This window comes from Seriola aureovittata, chromosome 6 (assembly GCF_021018895.1).
Source record: "Seriola aureovittata isolate HTS-2021-v1 ecotype China chromosome 6, ASM2101889v1, whole genome shotgun sequence".
In the NCBI taxonomy this organism is placed as follows: Eukaryota; Metazoa; Chordata; class Actinopteri; order Carangiformes; family Carangidae; genus Seriola; species Seriola aureovittata.
This window is the reverse complement of record NC_079369.1, coordinates 18,642,035-18,658,814: the sequence shown is the minus strand read 5'-3', so window position 1 is coordinate 18,658,814 and position 16,780 is coordinate 18,642,035. Positions and strand designations below refer to the sequence as shown.

General features: G+C 41.0%; 2 protein-coding genes across 3 annotated transcripts in view; one reads left to right on the top strand and one right to left on the bottom strand.

Annotated features, from left to right (window-relative positions):
* Positions 1–1,596: 1,596 nt before the first annotated feature.
* On the bottom strand, positions 1,597–5,983 carry c6h1orf53 (chromosome 6 C1orf53 homolog). Its single transcript, XM_056377650.1, has 3 exons — positions 5,451–5,983; positions 3,220–3,321; positions 1,597–1,733 (listed from the first exon to the last, which is right to left on the bottom strand). The coding sequence occupies exons 1-3, from the start codon at positions 5,727–5,729 to the stop codon at positions 1,662–1,664; spliced, it is 453 nt and encodes a 150-aa protein (XP_056233625.1). The 5' UTR covers positions 5,730–5,983; the 3' UTR covers positions 1,597–1,661.
* Positions 5,984–9,934: 3,951 nt separating this feature from the next.
* dennd1b (DENN/MADD domain containing 1B) overlaps positions 9,935–16,780 on the top strand; it is a 106,107-nt gene continuing 99,261 nt past the window's right edge. The window contains exons 1-2 of one of the 2 annotated variants that reach the window (XM_056377721.1): positions 9,935–10,294; positions 10,958–11,022. In XM_056377721.1, coding sequence (XP_056233696.1) covers positions 10,278–10,294; positions 10,958–11,022 — 82 coding nt within the window. In that variant the 5' untranslated portion in view covers positions 9,935–10,277. The remainder of the gene's footprint in view (positions 10,295–10,957; positions 11,023–16,780) is intronic. The other variant, XM_056377722.1, reaches the window with a different exon arrangement.

Sequence of the window (16,780 nt, the reverse complement as noted above, 5' to 3'; positions counted from 1 at the left end):
CACTGGATTGGGAAGACGTGGAGGGATGAAGCAGACATGAAAGTTGGCCTATTTCATGGTCAGGCTGCGGGACCGCCGAAGCCCTGAATGGCAATGCATCTACTTTAATGTGACAGACAAGTCCCTAGGCAAAACCCGCAGAGCCGCGGCAGGCAAGCGGGCCCAGGTACTTGATGAGTGTGACACCTTCACCGTCCCGCTGTAGAAATGTTGCTGCCGCACGCTCCGCTGCCTCGGTTTAGAATACCACCAAATAAATTCGCCTCTCATCCCGCCTGACGACGCGTCCCCAAGAACCTGTCCTCCCCAGCACTGTTGGGATCATGAATCTCCTTGTAGCCGCTCACAGGGCTTTGCTCCGATCACTAAGCACTTGCCTTTGGGACCCACCTGCCGAGGAAAATTGTGGTCGCGCCAGTAGGCGGCTGCGACAGAATTCCGCGGCAGACACATCCTCTCATCCCGACGCTGTTTGCCCAATCAGGCGGAGACGGGTGAGTGTGTGTGGCAGGTTCAGAGCCAGCGCCTGAAGGCATCGCGCTGCCTACCCACACGCACTCACAAATCAAGTGGCACATCTTCCTCCAACATCTCCTGCACGCACAGGTAGAGCTGCATGAGCGCTTGACCCTACCTTGTACTATTACTGTGGGCTACAAAGTGCGGCATTTAGTGCAACCTTTATTCTATATTGGCCTATTAAGAGCCACAGGGTATTCTAATGGAGTAAGCCTGCCTATGCATGTGTGCGTCGAAAGCATGCTCCTGAACATGAGCGGATCTATTGCAGTGCTGGGATAAGAGGGCCCAGGAGTTCATTAGGCTGCAGCTCAGGAGAGCAGCTGCAGGGAGCTGCGCTGTAGCCAAGTGTAGCCAGGAGGCTGAGCTGCGAGTCCGGTGGGGAGGGCTGCTGTTGATGTCCATGGCATGTTTGTTAACAGCCTGATTCCATCAAGTGGTGTAAAAGCAGCATAGCCAAGTGTAAGGCCTGACCCTTGGCCCCTGCCTATTTTTAACAACACAGTATTTCAGTCAAAGGTAGACAGTTCAGTCGAGCACTTGTGGAGTGTAAATGATGCTAATATTCATGCAGTCGTACATTTGGGAGAAAAAATAACAAGAGATGCAAAGCAAAAGAGCACAAGACTCCATCTGACTATCTACAGTTACTTTCGCTTATATGCCCTTTATCTTGAGGGCGAAGATCTAAAATGCTCTTTCAGTTTTCATCTCCATACTCCCACAACCCTTGTAAATGCATCAGAGGAGCTGAATACCACAAAATATTCAATACTCTTAAAGAGAAATGAAAAATGAAACTCATGGCATTACATTGGACATTTGAGAAACATATCTAAAAAAACAAAAACAAAACAAGTGTGATAAAAGGCTATTTCACATGAGGTTCTAGTGAACAGACCCTTCCTCCTCCTCCTCCAGATCCTCCGTTGTCTTGTGAGAATGAAAATAATCCTAAGAATAGTTGTGATTCATAGGAGGTAAGTATTGCACAGACACTACCCATATTTCATCATTTAGCACACTGCTAAAAAAAATGACTCAAGTAGTCCAAATAACGACAGGCAGAAGACAAGCAACATGTACGGTATTCCATTCTAAAAAGGGTCTTACATTTTACCTTTGGCACGGCTCTGTTAGGCCTATACATAAAATAAAGAATTAAACTGTTTCTTCATGGCAGGGTCCTTCACGTTGACTTGGTCATATGGACACTGGTGGAGAAAAAGAAATAAGTAAATGGTGTTAAATGGCAACATGTGGAGTCGATCTTTGGTGACACAGAGAACAAGGCATAAACATGTGCAAAGAACAACACAGAACAGAAGAGCGAAGTCCCAAAACAGCGGAGAACAGGATGAATTAGAGCCAAATGAGGACCAGACCACACAGAGCACGAGAGGACAGAACAGGGGAAGACAGGATAGGGTATGAGACATGAGCGGATGGGATGGGACAGGATGTGAACTAGACAGAGCAGAACAAGTCTCACCAGGACACAACAAAAGATGAAACCCATCCTACTTCTCTATCTACCTCCATTTACAGGTTTGAAAACAGCTGTAACTGAAGACGTTAATACTAAAAATCAATTCCTGTCAACTTGTAAAAGGTTAGAAGCATCTTACAAAGTCCGAACACCTATAAGTTTAACTGCATGCTGTGTGTTTCATTTAAAGGCTGTTTTTTTTTTCCATTGGTCTTTAAGTCCAACTTAAGTTAAAATGATTTTCTTTTCAAAGAAAACTTCAATAAAATGTTGACATGCACCGAGCAGGCCACATGTTGTGCAGCCCTCGTCTGGTTTACATCTGCTCATCTGTCACTATCCTCCTCCTTTTTCTTCTCTCAATCATGTGAGGGTGTCATCGCCGAGGCAGCAGCGATGTACAGCATAGACATCCGCTGGACTTTACTGGGGATGCAGTCCGATACTTTCATTTCATTGTACCCATGATTGTTAGCGTTCCCTTTAAGATGGATTTTAAACATTATATTGGCCATTTTATGTTGCCATCATGTGGCCCTAAGCGCTACTTTTCTTGAACTTCCATATTGCTGCGTTTTGTCCAGGTGTGTTGCTTTGTTAGAGACTGACAATTTCGGTTTAAATACAGGCGGGTTAATTGAGCAACAGAATCCAACACCTGCATGAAGAGGTGACCCTGCTCACATTCAGGAACTTTAAGAATCATCACTTCGAGATTTGAAGCTATTTCCTAATTTGTGCTTATGGGCAACATCTGTCTCCAGCAGCAGGCCAATCAATCGCAGCACAATCACTTTACTTTCTTCCACAGAGTCACATGCATCATATAGAAGCTCAGAGTACTGACTGAACATTAAGGTACATTGTCATACTAAGTAAAATGATTGATAAGTGCTTGTGTTGTTTATACGCTATATACGCTGAAATTATTTGTGTTATTAAATTAAATTAATTCATCATCCTTTTCAGCACCATGGACAGCTGATGTTTAGACGCCCTTAACAACTTTGCAGACAAAACTTTTTTCTTTTTTTTTTTTTTACATGATGTTTTAGGTGTAAGAAATTAAGAACATTTGTCAAAGCTTTCTTACATGGAAGTTCCCAGAGCCCAGAACAGAACAGAACAGAACAGAACAGGACCAAGCACAACACAACAGGTGAAACGAAGGTGGACGAACAACCTGGTAAAAGAGAAAACAAAGAGCTCACATGTCTGCATGCGCTGCCACAGCATTTCCCTCTCTGAACGTGGGCATACTCTGTGAACACCTTGTATCCACTGGAAGGGTCGACATACATCTGCTTCTTTGCCTGGATATAATGAAGATATTAGTATTTAATTAGTATGACATACGAACACATATGGGGATGTGTGACCCCTGCATACTTAACCATATACAGCACATATACACACCGGAACACAAAGGCACGCACGAGTATAACACTGAATATAAACATATACACGGAGACAGATTGCTTTGGGTCAACTAGGAAAGAGAATGGATGACCTCTATGCATAGAAACAGATGTAAGACAGTCTGTAACAAGTTTGTTTTTATTCACTGCAGATTTGCAGATTTGCAGGGTGCTTAAAAAAAACATATTTTAGACAAAATCATTCTTTTATTTGGACAAATTATTCATCTTGTATAGCCACACAAACACCTTCTGCAAGTGAAAAACACTGAACTCCTCTGCCATCCCTTAGGAAGTTAGAAAATGTCATCTCTCAGTCTGTTTCAAACTGAGAGCCCACTAGTTGGTGAGCTTTGACAGGCTACAAAGGGAAAAAGGCCCCAGGCCTTTTGGTGACACGGCCTGTCATTTCACATGGCATTGCAGGGCCACATAGTGAAGCTGGCATAGCTGGGCCCCCTCTGTATTGTGCTTTTCCCACCCAGGCTCTACCACTCTCCTCAGGTCGCGGCCAACTTGCTTCAGCTTCATCCACACTCAGAAGCACAATATTTACAACAAATAAGCCTAAAGGCATGCAGATGACACCTATTCACTACTGTCATCGGCACAGAGCGGAGAGCTCACTGCTTCTGTTTGATGAAGAGCAAGTAAGATTCGGCGAATATGATGGATCTGATCATTACTTATATGACATGTACTGTGTATAAAGCACTGGGTAGGTATGCCTTCAAGTAAAATTGTAACAAAACTGTTGAGACTGGAGTCAGCCTAAAACAGCCTCAGGCTACCATCTGACAGGGTATTACAACACAGGCCTAATCTACCCACAATCTCTTTGTTAAATGGTTCAGAATATAATAAATCTTACAGCTAGAGAGCGAGGAATGAGGAGAGTGATATCTTGTATCAAACCAAATAGTCTTCAACCATTATGTTCACTATTGGTATTAAAATGACAAACACATTTCATTTTGCCAAGGGCCCATGTGGAATCCTGCCCTGGGGACAGATGGGCTCTAAAGATGCACCACAAGTAGCATCTTATTATACTCTGATATTATGGCTGGTACAGTATCCGCTTTAATAAACAGTGTTGGTACTGGTCCAATATCATTTGTACTTATGTCATTTGGCCTCTTGTGAAATTGACATTTGGGTTTGTTTGTTTTTTTCAAAGAACAGATCTCTTAATACATGCTAACTATGGTGTTTCTTTTAACACTTAATTACCTCAAGGTTAGCATGTCTGACACGATCATCACACGATCACAATGTTTCAGAAAGTATTGAATATTGGTTTTTAGTTCCAAAATCATTTCAGTGACCTCACATATATTGACTTTGTTTTGGAAAACAGATTCAGTAGATTCAACTTGCGTAGTTAAGACTTCTATTAAATTTTTATTGCTGCACTACAGTTGCTCTGTAATTGCTCACATGGCTTAACTGTTTTCAGCTATAGCCTAATATAAAAAGTTTGAGACTAAGCGCATTTAGTTAAGTATTGCACTAAAGTACAGTTTTGAGTAGAGTAGTTCTGATACAAATACTAGTATTGGAAATGCCTTCGATACTGTCTAAAATATGCTACTGTATCATGTAATAATAAAAGAAAGGTTCTTATGGCATTAATGTATTTGTTCATGTTTGACAAAGGGTTTTATCTGAGCCATGCTATGCAGCAATGACAGCAACCTACACAGGGTTAGCAGTATACAGCTGTGAAAATAATTTTTTAATGCACTGGTATTGGATCAGTACTCTGTATCAGCCGATACACAAGCTCAGGTATCAGAATCGGTTTCAGGAAGTTAAAAATGGTATTGGAACATCTCTAGTTTTGAGATACAGTTTTTATCTAGCTTTATACAAGTCTAATGGAGAAATATTATTTATGACTCAAACACAGTTATTTGATAGAAATTACTTTGTTGATTCAGATTTTACATGCATAATCGTGGTTATCTGATTGAACAACATGACATCATTGAATCTGAAGTCTTTGAAGTGACGCATCTTACCTCACAGGCTTCTCTATGGATTCTATAGATGGCCAGCTCTTCCTCTGTGAAGTTTCTTGCGCCCCCCACGCTGCTGCTTGTCCCCGCGTCTCTGCAGTCTGCTTCACTCCTGTCTGCATTGATCTGTAACACGCTGCTGCTGCTGCTGCTCCTCAGTCGCTTCGAGCTTTCTTCTGAGAGCATCGGTATTGACATCGCTACAAGTCGCTTATTACACTGGACGTGGAGAAGAATCAATCTCCGGACAAACGCTTTACTCGGATGACTTTGGTGAAACATGCTCCTGTAAAACTTCTAGTTTAAAATGTGTAGTGAAAGTTATCACTCAAGAAAATCACTGTAAGATTTCTCCTCGCCTTGCAATGTTGTGAAAACACACCATCTCTTCATTAAGTACGGTGACAACAGATCAAAGATTGTCTCTGTTGCATGTTTAAAATTTGCCTCTTCCTCTCAGTTTGGTTAAACCCGCACACAAGTCGGTTCCACTTCCTCATTTGCCCTCGTCACATCGATGACATGTGACCATCTCATAACACTGATCCACTGGTTCGCACAGCGCCCCTGCTGTTTCAAAGCAGCAACTAAGGATTCCCTGGTGATAAGAAGGTAACTGCACTTCACTGAAGCATACATTGCAAAAAGAAAAAAGAAAAAGAAGAATTCATTAAAAAACAGTATAGATTAATTATCACTGCATTCTTACATGTTATTATGCCACTAAAGTGATAGAGAATGAACTAATGTGTCACGGATCAGCAAAAAAGATAACAACCGCCAACAGAGACAAAAATCCAAACCCTCAGTAACCCATTTATCGATGCTTTTTTTTTCTTAGAAGAAATGTTACACCCAAATAGAAATGGTATTATAATTATAGGATCAGTTAACTAAAAGAAAAAAAAACAAAAAAAAAAAACAAAACAAAAAACACTATTGTCACTTATCCAGTTGTAGCCTATGTAGTGTTGGTTTTATTTTTTCAGTCTTGGAACGTCTGTGTCTGAGATTCCTGCCGCCAATGCAAGACTGTAGGGGTGAATAGGATTTCATTTGTGTTGTTCATAGCATTGAAAAATTACACTAAAAAAACCAAGAACAACATAATCTTTTCAAAACATAATCTATAGATCAAGCTATGGACAGTTTGAATTCAAACTACTCACAGTACTACCAAAAGAAACAGTGTTATGTGGCCCTTTAACATGATGTATGTAACATTTTGCCAGTCATATTATTCTATATGTGTGTAAGTGGTGAAGCAGGCAGGTAAATCTCCACTATTCTTACTGTGTAAATGCTTGGATTTGCTCTCCTTGACTGCAGTAGAGTGCAAACAAAGACATCTTCCCATGATAATAAAGTAATATGGGGACTTGGAGTAAGCACTGCAAGGTTGATGAGTGGACATTAATGAGTCCGTTCAAGGTTATCCACCGCTGTAAGCCACCTCTGATGATGTGTCTACTCCAGAATTCTGGGTAATGAAACCTGACAAGTGTCTTTTGACTGACATTGTGGGGTCAATTTACCCTCAGACAAATTACACATCACTGATAAAAATATTTATGCAGATCTACTATGGGAAGCACGGTGGACATTTAAAAAAAGCAGTAGTTGTATATCTTTTCCTTTTCTATTAAAAGTAGATTACTCAACCTTTCTGTAAGTGACATTTTTGCAATTCAAGTGCTCAACTTACGCTGCAAAAAACACTGATAATGTGGATAAAATTAGTGTTTTATAAATTACATTGTCCTAGAATGCAATGCAAGAATTTGTGTTAACTCTGCTGCAGACTGCATTAATCTGCGGCTGGCTTTCCCAAAATGAACCTTTTGTTGTGTATTTTCTTATAGGTTACATTTCAATTCAGGAAGGAAAATCATGTCCAACTCAGCCATTGGTCAAATGATTGAAGCCCTTCTGGAATATATCTTCCTAGCCTGAGAAGTATATACAAACTGTATTGTCATTCTTTCAGTGTTTACTGTCCCTTGAAATGTGAAACCTCACTGGTCTGCATCACCCAAAACTCGTAAGAGCTTCATGTACATGTCTCTTTGTGTTTGTATATGTCTGTCATATTATCTTTTTTTGTTTTGTTAAGGCAGCAGCCCTGCCATTATCATTTCATACGGATGCCTGAAACAGCATGCCCCAGTCTGCTGCCACTTAATTACCTTCCAGTCAGCCTGAAGACATCTGGCTCTGATCCAGACAGGCTCTCTGGAGAGGAGAGGGAAGTACATCTGAGCTATTGGTTTCCATTTACCATGGGACAAATATTGCTTAAACATGAGATTCAATGCAAACATTAAAAGGAAAGTCCACACTAAAACAGAATTCAGATGGCACTGGAACGCAGTGATTGTGGGAAGGAAAATCACCAGTTACAAAGAGACAAATATCTCCCTCAAGATGGAAATTAGAGCCTTTAAATATTAATTGATTATGTCATCAGGTGTCACTTTAGGGAGTTGGTCCACTGACGAATTAAAAATTGACTCTGTTGGCTCTGTTTGCTTTATTATACCCAAATTAGATTAAACTGAATGGCTTTACAGTTTACAGCAGTGAATCTCAGCATGTGTCCGTGAAACAAGGACCTGCCCCCTTTTAAATTAACATGTGATGTGATAGAAAGTAATAAAAAGGATATTTATTTTAGGGTGGATTTCCCCTTTAAGAGACCAGTGACTCAGCTGATTCATGATCAACGTGTTTAATGTAGAGTTCTGGAGCAGATTTGAATATACTGTATACAGTAGGATGACTTCATACATTGCTCACACAGACAGTGTAACTCAGTTATGCATTGCAACCTCAGCATTTATTTCATGCATGGACAACTTTAGTCTAACATGGTTACTGTAAGTAGCATATGCTCATGACACACTGTAATTATGCAGGGGAAAGTCAAGTAATCATGCAGGTCTCCACCAGTCCACTGCTGTGCACAACACTTGGATTTGTTGGCCACTGAGCAGTTCCTCTGTTCAGGGTTCAAGGCCTTGCTAAAGGGCACTTCATTGATGGTAATGAGGGAGGGGCAAGCACTGCTGTTTTACCTTCCCCACTCAGACCAAGTTGATAAACTTCTAGCCTCAAGTTTGCTTCTCAAACCTTTCAGGCCACCTAAAACCAAACCAAAAGGTTTGAAAAGCTGTAAAATGTGAGAGCGCTGATATCAATGTCCCAAACCCCAACTAATCAACGAATTTGAATCCACAATTCTGGTCAAATGTCTCTTTACAAAATCTGTATGACACATCTCATCACATGTGACCCATAAAATGTGTCCCTGGCCAGATTAACCTATTAGAGGCAAAATATATACCGATACCTTTGGGGCCCTATTGACACCCCAGAACCTACTTGCTGCCCTCTGCAAACTGTGGATGAACCCTGTTTTGTCAGTTTCCCTAAAGTACAGTACACACAGCAAACACCTCGTGGCTACAGCACACTATTTATCCAGAGACTCAGAGGACGCCTGAGCTGGAATAATATTAGATTGTCTGTGTGTCAAGATTAAACACACCTTCATGTAGGAATATGCTTCATGTGAGTACAATATCCAACATAATATTACAGGGATAATTGACACAGGGACCTTCTGAAAAAAGGGGGCCACAAAATTGAGGCAAGACTGATTTGATCCTTTTTAAATCAGTTTGCATATTATCAAATACAGTTGACTTTCAGTCTGGGACTTGGGTCTCTTAGAGGTTCAGGGCTCCTGTATAGTTGTTTGCTTTCCCCAGTAGAAAATTCAGTCCTATTTCACCAATATTGTTACACTGAATTTCATCCGAAACTTTCAAGTATTTTTTTCTATTTTCACTCAATATACTTCTGTGGAATAAAGCACTGGGGGACCTAAAGCTGCTCCAGTCAGTGTTTTATGTTAGCAAATCAAACAACTGTGTATCGTGTAAAAGAGGTCACTTATATTGACAAATCCACAGAGAACTTTTATCTGACTTACTATGTGTCAAGTAATTAACACAAAGGAAACCTCAGACAAGGTCGTAATATTCCATCATGGGAGGCATAAACTCAAAAATATTTGCTATCATACAAAAGTGGAAATGTAGCAACTATTAACATTTTTGATTAAAATGAAAAAAAAAAATCAGTTATTGCAATTAGTCGGTTGGTTTCTGTGTCTGGGAAAATGATAACACATGATGACATAAAGTGGGGGTTAATAGGGGCCAATAATGATTATTTGTTATAGTGTCCCAATTTAGGTGCATGGTTCTATGAAAGCAGACTGAGGTTCATCAATTATTCTACCTGGTCACCCTGATGGTCCCAGGACCCCACTTTTGGGAGCCACTGCTGAGGGGCGATATTGCTGCTGCTACAATTATTGAACTAATAATAGTCTCAGCGGGACACCATTTTTCATCAGAAGCATGAGTAACGCTGCTCAGGTCTGTGTGCATCATACCTGTTACTCATATTAAGTGGAAGCAAGACGCTCGCAGGCAGTCAGAGGTGCTTGTCTGAGTCGCTGACGTCACCAAATCTTTGACAGCACTTCCTGGAGTGGTGTTTGTTGTGGGAAATAACCACCGTGGTGTTGGACCTCGGGGAGGTGGGGATAGAGATTCAGGCCACATTAAGAGCAAGAAGGACGGCACAAACTACTACACTATCCCACCTCCTAGCATGCGGTCGCGGCAGCTTTCGACCAGTATCAGATAAAGCAGGAGAAGTGACGGCTGAGACATAGGAAGGACGAGGTGGATATTAACGGACAGCCAGCACAGCAGAGCCGCCGACAGCTCGGAGCTGTCGCGATGTTGTAGCTAAACCATGGACAGCAGAATAAAGTAAGATGTCCGAGTTTTATATGTTTCCCCCCCCCCTCTTCTATCTCTTCTTGATATCCAACTGTCGAGCTAACGGCTAAAGTGTGGCTCAGGCATGCAACGTTAGGCTAACTCGGACCTGAACGTGAAATACGAAGGAATGTTTGGCGTAATTTGAGCCATCATCTCCAGCAGTGGATTTAACTGCCAAGGCCAGCTGGCTCGACAGCATTTGGGTCAGTCAGTCTGTTGCTCTGCCGACTAGCTGGCTACCAATTAGCAGCTCCGCTAGCCAGGCGCACAACATTAAATAGGTTACATGTGGACACGACATCGAGCGACCAGGTCCTGTGACCCAAGTTTCTCTGCATATCTGATCAGAGATAGGAAACTTGTCGTTCTTCCATGCAGACCAGACCAGAGCAGTGTCAGCTTTAGCTAACCTGCTGTTATTGACACAGTCGGCTCTTGACAGTGTGACTCATGTAAACTTAAGTAGGACAAGTGAGCACAGGTTCACTTTATGAATACGAATATGCTGTATATGTAATGAAATGTATCAGTAACACATTGTTGTATGTGCCTTTGCCTATAATGCTGAATACAGACACTTGTTGACAGTAATTCTATGTAAGAACAGCTTCCCCTTGTTTCCCCAGAATAAACGGTGTTTTTTTTTTCCAGGGAGAATCCAGAAAGAACATTTGATCTGGTTGTACAGGTGGCATGTCCAGCATCTGAAAATGAGGGTAGGTGATGTTTCTGTATCTGTCTGTAAACATCTTGGTGTAGAAAGTTGAAATGATTAGTCAATTAATTGAATATTTGATCAACAGAATATTAATTAGGAACAATTTTGATAACTGATTGATAGTTCAAGACATTTTTTGTTCAAAATTAATTGGTTCAGGCTTGTCATATATTCATATTTGCTGCTTCACTGTATGTGAATGTAAATAGAATATCTCTGGTTGTACATTTCAGAAGACGTTGCCTTGGGCTCTGGGTAATTTTGATGGGCTTTTCCCAAATTTTCTGACATTTTATAGACCAAATGATAGTCAGTAAACACTGAAAATGATAAACCAAGACAGTAATTGGTAGATTAGGTGACAGTGAATATAATCATTAGGTGTACTCCTAAACAGAGCACGTTCATTGTAAATGATTATTACATATATGTTACACTTAGCCTATCAGTGCTTAATTCAGTAGCCAATGGGCATTAATTGTCCAGCAATTTACAGTTACCAGTTATTTATTTTTCCAGCCATTTATCCAACAGGAATGCCAGACATTCTAGCATCTTAAAAGTGAAGACTTGAAGCTTGTCTCAGTTTCATATCGCTGTAAATTTAATATATAAGGGTTATGGCTGTTGGATATGAAAACAGTACATGAGAAGGTGTCACCTTGTTGTCTGGGAATTTTTGATGCACATTTTTCACAAGCGTCTTACATAGCCGAAACAATAGATTGATTTATAAAAAGAAAAAAAAAGAAAAATTGGCAACAGAGTAACAATGACCTATTGTAATCTGTCTTGATAAAGATTTTTAAGTGTTTGCCAGTTGTATCTTTTTCTACACCATTGGTTTGCTAAAAGAATGACTGTTTGTAGTATAATTACAGTAATTGTAAGGCTTTACAGCCAAGATGCCAAGTAATGTTGGCAGCTGTGTTTACCGAATGCACTTGCATAGTATTTTAAGTCAGACAGTGAGTATCACAGAACTACACTGCATGACTGAGTCTAGTCCTGCACAATGAGAACAATCATTATGTCTGTAGTGTCATTATATGTGCTCCAGAGTTTCCTCTGTCAAGATCCTAAGGACAAAAGAAGAGAAGTCAACAGTGAGTTCAGCTATAGAATGGCAATGTCAGAAATGTTAGCTGCTTTTAGATCTGTATTAGCATTTTGCATTCCCTATTTATTTGACTGATTGTTCAATTCTGTACTATTCTTTTATTAACCCTGACCCAAAGTTCACCATTGTGGGCTTTTCTTCTGTGACCATGACCCCACAAAGGTTGTTGTAGAGAGATCACGCTTGGGTCAGCAAGCTGCATTAACTGTTCTGCTGTTTGCAGTGGTCAAACATTCCAGCAGTGGTGGTCGGGACAAAAAGTGGTCAGACTAGCCTGGGAAATGACTGTGGCCACTGAAGAACAACATATATTCTACCTTTATGAATATGGGAATTAAAGTAACCTATATTTCACATCAGTATCCAGTGTCACCCAGAAGTCAAATATCATGTAAAAACATTTTCACTGCATATTACACCAGCTGTCTTATTTTGCCCACTGAGTTTTGACATTAAAGAGGTGCTATGTGGACGGTTCACTTGTGCAGCTGCTGAGCTGACCAGAGTAGACTGAACATTGTCCTTGGATGTAGTTCTGATATTAGATTTTAAACCAAACTCATAAACCACCAGCCCGTGCTGTAATAACTGACTTCCCCCATGTATGATCCAGGGTCAGACTCATATCCGGACTGCTTCTCCCTGGAGCACAGCTACAGAGCAACGTTTGCACACCCCTCAGGTCAAATGGAACATGAGCATTCTGCTCAGTCATTTGACTGAAGTGCTCTCTTTGCTCCGTGCTCAGTCCTGATTGGATAGAAGAACATCCCTGTTGAGGAAGTTGTTATGATGTAGATGTATATCTGCCAGTGGGGGCTTATGGTTGTGGTGGATTGTTTTCCAAAGGAGCAGTTTCAGATACTCATATGAGGAATGAATCACTTCTCTCCGAATCTGATCAATTTCCCTTTCTTTGACTTGGCTTTAGCTGAAGTCTGCATGAAATGAAATGCTTATTGAATAGTTACCCTGTGCTGAATAGACTCTTGGGGCCTGACTGGATAGATTTTGCACACATATTATTTATGTAGATGTGTCAAACTGTAAAATATGACCTAACCCATAGTTCTGTTTGCATTCGCCTCAATGCCATGGCACATACTTTTATAAAGAGCTGAAAGGGTTAATACTGTGAGTCATAACAGACAGGCTTTGGACATGCTGTGAAACCTCTACAGTCACTCACCACAAACTAGAGCTGTTTCTCCTACAGCCAAACATTGGGTACTTTGCCAAAAAAGCACCACTTCACATTCATACATAATCGTCCCACTACCTCACAGAGGCGAAGAAACAATAGTGCAACATTGATAGACTATAATTAAATTGTCATAGCAACATTGTGTAGAACATTTGAGCATTTGGGGAAGTGGTGGAAGGTTTCAGCTTGCTCATATTTCTCATATCTCCCCCTCACAGTTTAGGGAATACAAGTTTAATTTTAGATTGATTTTGGCTGAATTTCAGTTTCTGTGTACTCCCTCTACCAGCCATTGGGTTTATTGTGCAGTGCTTTAAAGTGAGTGAAAGGGTGTCCTCTTTGAGTGACTGGAAAGCTTGGTGTGTGCAGGGTTTTGCTGATGCTGCACCTGCGTGTTTTGCCACTCTTACCACATCCTGGTCCTGCAGGTCTGAAACTAGATCCATGTGTGACAGCATGGCATGATACTGCTGTTGTGTGGAGAGTAGTTCCGTTTGTTAATAGCTGTCATGATCAAACTACAGAGTTAATAGCAAAACTTGTATTGTAGTCAGTTGAAAATAGATGAGCCCTTTTTATAGATGGTCAGTACGCCTTTCCCTCAACTTCCTGTGTTAACTGGGTTTCACACCTTCCTTAGTCAGTGCTGTGTGTGCAGATGACACCCACATGTTTGCAGACAGGGCTGCAATAAGCCTGTTTTTTATTAAGTTGTTTCACCAGTTTTAAGCCAGTGGTCTCAGAATAGATTGCTCACTCATTATAAAGTTAACATTTTGGGATAGAAACAGTGTAAGGTCCATAAATTAATATTTCTTTATGTGACAGGCTGATAGTTGAGTTCTGAATGAAGTTATTAATACTGATATCAATAGTTAATCAAGAAATAATAACTGTGAAGGTTTTGAAGGACCAAAAGTAATTCAGCTGATAGAAACAGTTTCCATCTGTGGGGGGGATTTCAGTGGCTGGACTTATGCTTACTTTCCATATAGGTGGTGTGACAACAGGAACAACACGGTGAAAGGTGTTGCTTACCTTGACTTCATCCGAACTCAGACATGCAGCTTTTCATCTAACCAGTTAATTGTGGCTGCCTCCCCCTTACCAAGCCTCCCCTGCCGTATTACCCCCTGCAATGCTGATAGCCAGATTTGTTGACTTACACTAAGCACCATTCAACCCATCCCTGACCATGTGCATATTTTAAAATAAGAACCAATTGACTACCGTCAGATAAGGGAAATTTCTATTTAATATATTGGGTACAGCTTATTCTGTGTGAATATTGTGTGGCTATTAATTACTGAAAAATGAGCAGCAGAGTGGAAGTGAAAGTTTTGAGTGACAGCATTACTGTTTTTTTTCATACTGATGATTAAAATATTTAACTTGTCTTTATTCAAGCACGTAGCAAGATTGTGCTGCAAAAGAAGCTAATATCATGTCAATGGAATGTCAGCATAACATTTTGTGTTTTATAAGCCTCTAATGATTAATCTGTTTTTATTGATAATGAATGATAATTTTTATTGTGGACAACAAAACTGTCACATTTGTAGAAGAATTGTTGAAATTAGTCCAAAGGTAGCATTTACCAATACAATACATTTTGTCTCAGTATTTCAGGTAAAAAAAACCTGACAATGGACCTGTCTAAGATCAATGCCACTAAAATAAACTATCTGGTCTAGGGTCTGTGATTTTGAGCCACCATGACCATTCGTGCTGAAAATAAGAGCACAAAAGTCCATGAACTCACAGATTTGATCAGAATACAATAGGTTTTGTATTGTAGTGAAGATTTTTTTGGGGTTGTTGGAGTAGTGGTCTCCTGGTAGCAAAAATGTATCAGTAATTGAGATTTGATGAGCGCATCAACATTCCATAACTGAAGTGTTGCTGGGGGGGGGGGCAAGAAAATAAAGCTTACAGCTACAATGGTGGCAGTGTTCATATCTGGACTTCGCCCCACACTTCTAACCATGGATGTGTGGATAGATGACAGACACTGGCCCTTTTTCCTCATGCAGGTCCACGGAGACCTGGCCTCCCTGCTCAGCCCGAGCTCAGTTCCGCTTAGCTCTGTTGGCTCAGTGCTCTGTGGATGCTCAGGCTGTGAGCGAGCATTGCCTGAGAGCGTGACTGGCATGCTAGCTACTAGCGGCCCTGGCTACATAAAGCCATATTGATGTGCTTCCAAGATGCTGCCACAGCTAGCAGATGACGCTAACGCTGCCAAGGCAGTAGGTGGGGACAGATGCTACCTGTCCTCGCCTGCTCCCTCCAGCCAGATTGTTCCCAGTAACAAAGCAATAAACTTAATAGATCAGCATATCAATTTTACCGCAACATTCATGCTGCAATTAGGGGAACGATTTACAGTTTCAAGAAAAAAGAAAAACACCTCAATGAGGGAAGCTTGGTTAACAGTGATGCCTCACTGGAGTTTGAAACCAAGCCCCGGTTCTTCTCTGTGTGGTTTGCCTTGCATGCTGTTTCTCACGCTTGACTTTTCTTTTTCTGTGTTCCTCCCACAGCTCAGACATGCAGGTCAGATGAATTGGGAGCTCTTCATTGTCCTTCTGTATGAGTGAATATGAATGTTTTTCTGTGCCTTGGGATAGACTGACATTCTGCTCAGGGTGTTTCCCTGCTTTTCACCCCCCATGCGTACTGGCATAGGCCCCAGCCCCTCATAACACCAAATAGGAATAACCAGTTATGGAGTCAAGTCAAGTCAATTTTGTTTATATAGCCCAAAATCAGAAATTTGCCTCAAAGGGTTTTGCAATTTTTACAATATATGACACCCCCTACCCTTGGAGGATTGTTATTATCTGGTTCCCATCTCATGTTTGTGCCTGTCAGTTATATACTATTGAGCATGTGTCTTTTTTCTCTGAGACATATGACAGGTTTAATTTCTGCTTTTGTATTTCAAAATGACTTGTCACTAGCAGGAGGTTTAACTGTTAAAATTGCACTTGCATAGGTTTTGGGACTCCTCCTTCACAAATTTGTAGAAGAAAACCAGAATGCAAAAGTATAGAGTAGACACATTTCACCCTTTGATTCACGTGGCTTCATAGCTTCACTTTGTCCAATTAGGAAAAGTTACTCTTGTTCTGTATCCTAAGAACATTTTCGCTGAGACCCGGAGGTCTCACAGTGTCACCTGCTGTTCGCTAGTTATTATCAATCCGCTTCCTTCTCTGCTGTAGCCCCCCTCAAGTAGCACTGTGATGATCCGTTTTTTCCCCCTTTGGCTCTCACTGAATTCCATTTCCACCCTTTGTGTTCGTAGAGCAAAACTCCTCTGTAGTAGAACTTTTAGAAAAGGTTGAACGTTGACATTCTGCAAAATGTCAGAATTGCTCCTTGACCCAAGTGTTAGCCGGTTCTGCAGTCTGATTGGATTCCGACTGTGCG